Consider the following 8492-nt stretch of genomic DNA (forward strand, 5'->3'; position numbering starts at 1 on the left):
AGTTCCATTATGCCTACAAGAATCCTTTTCTGTCTATGTAGAGAGACCCAGAGTAGAAAAGGATGTGCTCATTCTTGGAACTGCATCATCTTTTCATGAAGAAAAGTCAGTTGATGGCATAGCTGGAGCTTACAGTACTAATATGATCAATATTAGTACATAATTAAGTCAGGTTAAAACAAAGAAGAATTTCCCAGACCAGCGCTTAGGGCTGTGACCACCCATGACCCAATGGGTAGAAGTTTCTAGAAAGAATGGGAAGCTACTCTTTATTTAAGCAACACTTGAATACAAATACAGAGTCAACAGGACTTTCCATTATACCAAAGCATGTTTCCTTTACACATTGGCCCATAATGTGTTCCATATGTGCCTATATTTTACAGAATGTATGTGATTCTCACTTTCTTATTTTAAACAGTTTGTTTTATTTAGAAAAGAATCTAATGTCAGAATTAAAGTCTTAGTCATTGGATGTTAGCACCGAAGGGGCTACTCAAAGTGACTTCACACCACAGGAGATATTGAACAGCTACTAGAGGGAGGGATGCTAACTAGTTAAACTTCAGATATCTGTGGTAAGAGCTGGCTGCTTCCAATGAGTCGTTCATTACAGATGCTATGCTAAGTCTCCTGGTCTTGATTATGTAATTCTCTTTTCTATTTGTCTCTTTGTCCTTCCCTCTCTCTACTACCCATTCATCTCATCTAGTATCTCTCCACCCTTTTTGACTTCCTGTCCTTCCCCATCCTCCTGTCCGTACACCCCACCATCCTTATCATTTATCTCCTTGTTACCCTTTCCTCTGCTTGCCAGCCTACTCTTTCCTCCGTCCTGGGCTGGTGGTTCCTCTGTCTCTCTGCTTTTCCCATTAGAAGCCTTCTTTTGTTTCCTTGTGCTTTTACCAGTTTCCAAGATAGGACCCTTACCAAACCTGCTTGTCACTGAAAATGGCTTCTTCTTACCAGATTTCTTTTCATCTGAATGTTGCACATTGAAAATGACATCTTTCATCTGGATACCTTGTTTGAGCTTCTTTATTTTAGAATCATAGAGAGAGAATTCCAAATCCCATGACCTGTTGTACTTTATGGCCACTACTTGTTCCTTAAAATGCTTCAGATCCTGCCTCACCGAAGGGGCGATTTTGAAGCAGAACTTTAGCCCCAAGCTCAAGGTGTTGTCTGTTTTCAACATGTCAAATAAGAACTGCAAACTGAGAGTCACCTCTTCATAGTTCTCCTGATCTACCAGCTTTGCCACTTCTTTGTGTGTGGCCTCTCCTAGCTGACCCTGGTCCTCCTTCACAAGGAAGGACATGGCATAGAAAAATTCCTGGAAGCTAATGTGGCAAAAGCTGTAGAGTTTCTTGATGCCGAGCCCCTCTCGGTAGTCAGTGCAGTTCAGGAAAGCAGTAAGGCTGGGGCCATCTAAGCTGTGCTTTCTGAGGACGTCCTCTTCAAATAGCAGCCTCTGGTGCCGCATCCCCTCCGCTGCCAAGGAGCACAGACCCCGCAGTACCTTGTGCCTGGTAAGCTCAGAGCTGTCCCCATTGCCATCAGTGGGCAGAAAGGTGGACACATATGCAGTGAAGATGTCTGTACTGTTGCTAGGTGTCTCAGAGACTTCCTGGCCTCTCGCCATCTTCCCCTTCAGCCAGGAGCAGACCACCCAGCAAATGCCTGGAACCTGGCATGCTTTATAGAGAACAGCATTGTTTTGCACAAACTCAAGGGCGTTTCTCAACTGCTCCTTATCCATAAAATAGGAGCAGAAATATGTCTCCCTCTCCTCCTCAGAGAAGCCTAAGACATGGACATGTCGCCGTTCACCCAGCATGGGCTCCAGACTCTGCAAAGCTGGAGGCCGTGTAGTGATGAGAAGAGAGCATGGTACCTCCCTTCTCCTCATCAGAATGTGTAGTACGCGCTCGGCACGGCTGGACTTCTGTAACTCATCATAGCCATCCAGGATGAACAGGAGCCGCTCAGGCTGCCTCAGAATCTCTGTGACTGGGGCTTGATCATCCCCACAACACCAGCAGATGAGGTTGGGCAGGTCACACTTGGGTAACAGGACCACTTCTCTGCAGCTCACGTAGAAAACGTAATCAAACTGGCCCGGGTACAGCTTACCTTTGGCCCAGTCCTGCACCAGTTTTTTGACCAGGGTTGTCTTTCCAGTGCCGGCGGATCCTTGCATCACCACTATGGGCGGTGTTGAGTAGGACTCCGCCTCCGGAGCAAATAATGTCTCCACATGGACAGGATCCAACTCCTGTTCCAGGTCAGAACAGGAAGGTGATCTGAGACTCCCTGAACTAGATGTGGCCACCAGGAGCAGCTTGTTGTGACTGCTGTTTACACCCCAATCTTGCCTCTCCTCCAAGCAGAGCACGTGCTCCCGGTAGATTTCTCTGTAATCTGAGTAACACAAATGGGGTTTCGGGTGTTGAGTGTGAACAACAAAAGGCAAAAATCAACCCTTCAAACCCTCAGATTGCCCTTTAGTCTCATCTTCTACCCTCCCTAACTTGTATTGCTTCGAAGATTGTAGTTGTGGCTTCCTGAAGTGAAACTATTGGGTCGGGGGGGGGGGATGTTTTGTATGTGAGACTCTTTGTATCTACTCGTGAGAATGTGCTGTCGAGGGTATGCACTGTGTGAGGGAAAGGGTGTGCACATCTCAGTGTCAGCGTGTGTGACTATACATAACTACCTTCGAAGACCTGTGAAATTTTGTAATGGGTGAGTTGAGGACAGAGAGAGGAGAGAGAAAGGAAGCTAAAAAGCTGGTGAAGTAACTGGAATCTGTTCTTGGCAAAGGGGGAGGGGTCAGAGCTAAAGACAACCCAGCAGATAAACAGGAGCCATAACTTCCTGGGCCTCACTTTCTCCCCTCCCTTCCCCTCCTTTCCTCTGCCCTCCCAACCCTCCTTTTCCCTTTCTCCCCCTCTCCCTACTGCCACTTGTGTATATCTGTGCACAATATGTATGTGGGTACAGGAATGCATGTAGAGCCAGAGAGACAACCTCAGACAAGGTTCTTCAGGTGCTGCCCTTAGTTTTTGAGTCAGGGTTTCTCATTGAGTCAAGAGCTCACCAAGTATACTATGCGACTACCCAGTAAGCATACTAGAGCCTCCTGGTTCTGCCTTCCCAACACCAGGATTATAAATGGGGTGCATGTCTTCAACCCCAGCACTTGGGAGGCAGAAGGAGGAGGGTCTCTGTGAATTTGAGGCCAGCGTGGTCTACAAAGAGAGTTCCAGGACAGCCAGGGCTCTGTTACATAGAGAAACTCCATCATGAAAAGCAAAAAAAAAAAACAAAACCACAATAAGTGCACATGCCCAGCTTAAAAAACAAAAACAAAAACAAAACAATCAATTCTGATGTTTGAACTAAAGTTCTCACACCCATGCTGCAAGCCCCTTATGGGCAACTGTCACCTCACCATCCCAGCTTGTCCACTCCTGTTTCTACAGCACAGGAGGACTTGGGGATGAAAGAAAACTGAGAAAGATCACAGGTGTCCACAGAGGCCCCGGACCTGTATCCCAAAATAAGAAACAGGTGGCTATTTAGTCTCTGTTGCTGACGAGATTCACATTAGTCCACTGACTCCTCCATGCAAAGCAGTGTTGCCGCCTGTCACGAAGCTGGGAGTTGTGAGCCACGCACCCTGATGCTGTTCTTTCTACTTAGCGGGAATCGCTCTACCAGTACTGTGCCCCATCCACATGCCCTTCTGCATCCCCACCCCTTCTCCAACATAGCAACTACAGGTAGGAGGTGGGCTGCTTTGCTCAAAAGGTAACATAAACCCCTACCTTCAGCCCAGGATCTGTACTTAACATTCTTCGGACCCCTTATCTGGAGACTACCTTAGACTTTGGGGCTCTGGGGATCCCCAAGGAGAGGGCAGTGTAAGGAAAGGCATAAATCACAGACTAGTCTGTGGAGTACCTGGGGGTGTCTTTGGTGCTACCATCACTTCCCTCTCTCAGGTTACACTCACCATTCAGACAAACCTGGTTGAGATAGTCTACAAGTTCCATCAAGTTCATGGCCTGCAAGCTCCTGCCCACCACTCTCACAGCTTCCTGTGCTCCATACATTGAAATCAGTTTTGATGCCAGGTCCACCTGACTCAGACCCTCCAGTTCCCCTCGGGCCAGATGAAATTGGGTCACATCCCGTAAGTGGAACTTCAGCGTCTTGAAACTGTTCTCCTCAAGGTCGTTCAAGGCCCAAAGCAACGCTTCCTGGGGGCTGTTGGCCCTTGCCAAGGCCATGGTGGTCAGAGTTCAGTCCAGCCACCTGGAAATGAGAAGTAATGAGAAATGGTGAGTGGGGAACAGCTGGAGACTCCCCAACTGCCCTCCCTCTGGGTTCTTGGCAGTCTGTGGAGCAGAAGCCCTGAGCAAGACCAGATGAGTGCAAAGCTCCAAGAAGGGCAAGTAGATGAGACAGCAGGGGAAATTGCCTTAATCATTCCTGCTGTATCAGATAACATGTGTGACGGGCTGGGTAACTCGAGCAGAGAGGTCCCCCTTCCTTCCTTCCTTCCTTCCTTCCTTCCTTCCTTCCTTCCTTTCTTCCTTCCTTCCTTTCTTCTTCCCTCCCTCCCTTCCTCCCTTCCTTCCTTCCCTCCTTGCTGCCTGCCTGCCTGCTTTCTTTCTTATGTACGTGTGTGTGTGTGTGTGTGTGAGTGTGTGTGTGTGTGTGTGTGTGAGTGTGTGTGTGTGTGTGTGTGTGTGTGTGTGTGTGTGTGTGTGTATTCCCGGCAGCCTCAAATATTTTTTGTAGCTGAGGATGATCTTAAATTCCTGATCCTCCTGCCTTTACCTCCTGGGTACTGTGATGACTGCCATGTGTCATCACACCTGGTTCTATGAGGTGCAAGGGATTGAACTAGGGAACCGTGTGTGTTGGGTATCCATTCTACCAACTGGACAATGTCCCCAGAGGTCCATAGGCACTCTCAAATTAGACTCAAGCATTAAGTCTTAAACTAGCATTAAGAAAAAAATGTTTGAGATTTTTACGTTTCAAAAAGTGAGTCTTCCTTTGATTGTGAATGTTTACAGAACTTATACATGTCTGCTAAGACCACAAAGATAGGGAGATTAAAAATCTCAACTCTCAGTCCACTGCCTCTTATACCAGCATCATGAGCTCAGCCACTCATAGGATCCAAAGTTGGTCTCTAGTTTAGGTAAGGAGACAAGTTCAAATTAGGCTAAGAAGGGAACAGGCACTATTAGTGCTTAGTTTGTGCCAGGATACTTCTTCAACTCAGCATTTACTTAAGGGAAGGAGAATGACAGTGATGGCAAGAGGACTTCAGAATCTGGGAGAACTCATTATCTAAAGTCACGAGGAATCCATTGCATGTCTGGGGATGCTCAAAATAGTCTTTAGTAATAGTCTTGGCACTGCTCAAACATCAGTACTATAATTGAATTCCAGTGAAAGGAAGAAACCTCTCAGAGACACAACAGGACCCAGGGACTCTTGCCATAGGTCTTAGACTATGGGACTGCAGAAGCAGGGACACATTACCCCCAAAGTGTCAAGGATAAAAAGTTCTGACTCTAAGGCATCTAATTTCAGAAGGACAAGAAGACAACAGCAGAGCTCTGGGCCAGTCAAGCTCAGGCTTGAAGTGCTGAAGCGGGAGGGTGAGTCAGCTCCATGGGGCAAGAAGACACCAAAGTTAGCTGTCCAGGAGACATGTTACCTGCTGGTGGGGTTAGAATTAAGAGTAAAGGCGTGAATTCTCAGACACCTACTGTCTATCTACAGGCTTGGTGTTGGGGGTGGCGTGTAACCCAGGAAAGACCTCAATGATCCGGGAAGCAGAGCCCACCCATCAACTCCGTCAGTTGGCATGAGCAGCTTAACCTCATTTGTCAAACGTTACACTTGAGAAGCAAGGAAGAGACCAAAGGCGTGAACCATTCTATTGCCAAAAGAACAGCACAGCACAGAGATGATCCGCATCCCTCCCTGAAGCCATTTGTCCTCTTTACAACTTGACCCCAGGCCAGACTGGGACAGTTTGACTAGAGACAAAGGAATTGGGGCTCTGTCACTGTCTCCTCTGACACTGTCCCATTTCTTCAAATAGGCGAAGCCACTGAAGAATGTGTTCTGGCAAAACAATAAAGGAAGAAAAGAGGAATTCTGTGAACTAGGAGTATAAACACGGTCCTAATGTCCCTAACAGGCAGCTGCTCAGTTGGCCTAGAGAGCAGAGAGTCTCTAAGTCTCCCTAAATCTGGAGTGGTTTCTCCAAAACGATCCTCAAGATGAAAAGAGCAATGGATTGCACTTTAACCAATGCCTCTGTCTCTCTGCATTAGCTCTGGACAGACAACCAAAAGTGCAAAACCCAGCAGTAAGTTACCAGAAAACTAGAAACGAAAGAAAAGTAAATATTTTGGGACAAACAAAAGAATAAGAAAACTGCAGCACTTGGGGAAAATGTGTGCATACAAATAATAGTGTAACCACCGGATTACTAAAATCTGTAATATAATCACAATGAAGGGATAGTGGACAGGTCACTGCAGAGAAGGCTTCATGGTTAAGAGCTCTCTCTGGCTGCTCTGCCAGAGGACCTGAGTTCAATTCCTAGCACCAACATGGCAGCTCACAACCATCTCTGTAACTCCAGTCCCAGAGGAGCCAATATCTACTTCCGGCCTCCGAGGACATCAGGTGTGCACATGATATGGTGAGATATAGATACAGCCGCAACTTCCATACACATAGAGTAGGAAGTTTTAATTAAAAAGAATGATAAGGGGATAGTTAGAATAAAAGGTCAATGGATGATACCAAAAGCTTTGAGTCAAAAAGAATTGTGTGTGTGTGTTTGTGTGTGTGTGTGTGTGTGTGTGTGTGTGTGTGTGTGTGTGTGTGTGTACACAAAGACATTTAAAAATCTAAAGTATTTGTCTTAGGAAGATGATAAGGATAGTGAGAAAGATAAAAACCGAAGACACAGACTTTGTAATATGTTGAGTTTCTGATACAAACACGTGCATCACTGTGGTAAAACTAAGTCATAGATCATCCCAGAAAAAAAAAATCTAGGAGGCAAAGAAGTGGTAGAAATGTTCTTCAGGAAACTAGACAATGCAGGGAATCTGCAGAGGTGAGGAAGCACTGGCCCAAGCAGTCTTTACCCTCACGTGGAAAGGGTGGGGTATTTTTAAATGCCAACAAAAAGCATCTAAAGGAGGCATCAGGCTAGAAATACCAAAGGTGGGGGTTGAGAACGGGGACTGGATCAGGATCCTGAGAAAAGGAAGAAAATCAGCTTTTCAATGAGAAAGTTTGTTAGACAGAGAGGCAGTTGTGTGGGTTTCCTGTTATGAATATGCTTGTGGGCATGTCTGACAGATGCTCTAGTCTATCTGATGAATGGCTAACAGAATTCCCAAACAGCTTGGCTGTGATGGTAGCAGGAAAGAGGAGAAGCCAGGATGTGAACACTGCCAGCCCTCTCACCTGTGCACCTTTCCCCAAGCCCCAGGTCACAGTGCTCTGTGAGAACTCCGGAGTCCAGGGGAAACATCAGGAATGGGATCTGACTTGCTCAAAGCCTTAGGCAAGCTCAGGCTAGAAATTAAAAACCAAAGTACCGGAGATCGAGACCAAGAAGCCCACATGAGAAAACAAAAGAATGAGACATGGCTTTCTAGACAACAACGAGCCGAGGCTACTTACTGTACAGATGACAGATCTCAAGGCCCAAGTCACTGTGCCAGAGATTCTTAGTAACACCTCAGTATTTATAGAAACAGGAACTGAGTCTAATTGGAGGGGCGGAGGCAAGAAATGAGATGATGTTAACCCTGCCCTGGCTAGAGACAGAGGTGAGGACAAGAGAAACTGAGTATCCAAAAAAAGAAGATAAACATGGGGAAGACAGGGTCAAGGATACAAATAGAAAAAGTGAGAGAAGAAATAGAGGGAGACATAAAACACATAAACTGAGCAGAAAACAAAACAGAAGGGAGAAGCAAGAGCAGAGAGCTGGAGAGAGACAGATGGACAGACAGAAAGACAGACTGAGACAGAGACAAAGAGACTGCAAGAGGCTTCCTTTCAGTCCTTGAGGTGGGCTAGGTAAATAGCCTACAGGCCAACCGTCATATGACTCCCTGGTAGAGAAGATCCTGGTTTGGTTTGGTTTGATTTGGTTTGGTTTGGTTTGGTCTGATCTGGTCTGGTCTGGTCTGGTCTGGTCTGGTTTGGTTTGGTTTGTTTTTTTTTTTTTTCAGGTATAACTTTTCAAACACACTTCCCAGAGCAACTAGAAAGTGACATGTGATAGGGCTAATTTTGTCCACACATCACTGAGAGTTTCTGTAAGACTGTCCTTGGGATGAGACTATCATTTGAATCAGTAGCTGACAAAAGCCAACTGTGCCCCTTATCCCACCAGATGAGGCCTGAACAAAGGAAAGGCCTGG

The 8492-nt window shown here is 46.3% G+C and overlaps 1 protein-coding gene across 1 annotated transcript; it reads right to left on the bottom strand.

Moving 5' to 3' along the window:
• Positions 1–246: 246 nt before the first annotated feature.
• On the bottom strand, positions 247–7804 carry Nlrp10 (NLR family, pyrin domain containing 10). The gene is made up of 3 exons (NM_001106291.1): positions 7744–7804; positions 4022–4323; positions 247–2424 (listed from the first exon to the last, which is right to left on the bottom strand). Exons 2-3 carry the CDS (start codon positions 4296–4298, stop codon positions 692–694), a joined length of 2010 nt encoding a protein of 669 aa, NP_001099761.1. The 5' UTR covers positions 4299–4323; positions 7744–7804; the 3' UTR covers positions 247–691.
• Between the last annotated feature and the right edge of the window lie 688 nt (positions 7805–8492).

Source organism: Rattus norvegicus, chromosome 1 (genome assembly GCF_036323735.1).
Source record: "Rattus norvegicus strain BN/NHsdMcwi chromosome 1, GRCr8, whole genome shotgun sequence".
Taxonomy (NCBI): domain Eukaryota; kingdom Metazoa; phylum Chordata; class Mammalia; order Rodentia; family Muridae; genus Rattus; species Rattus norvegicus.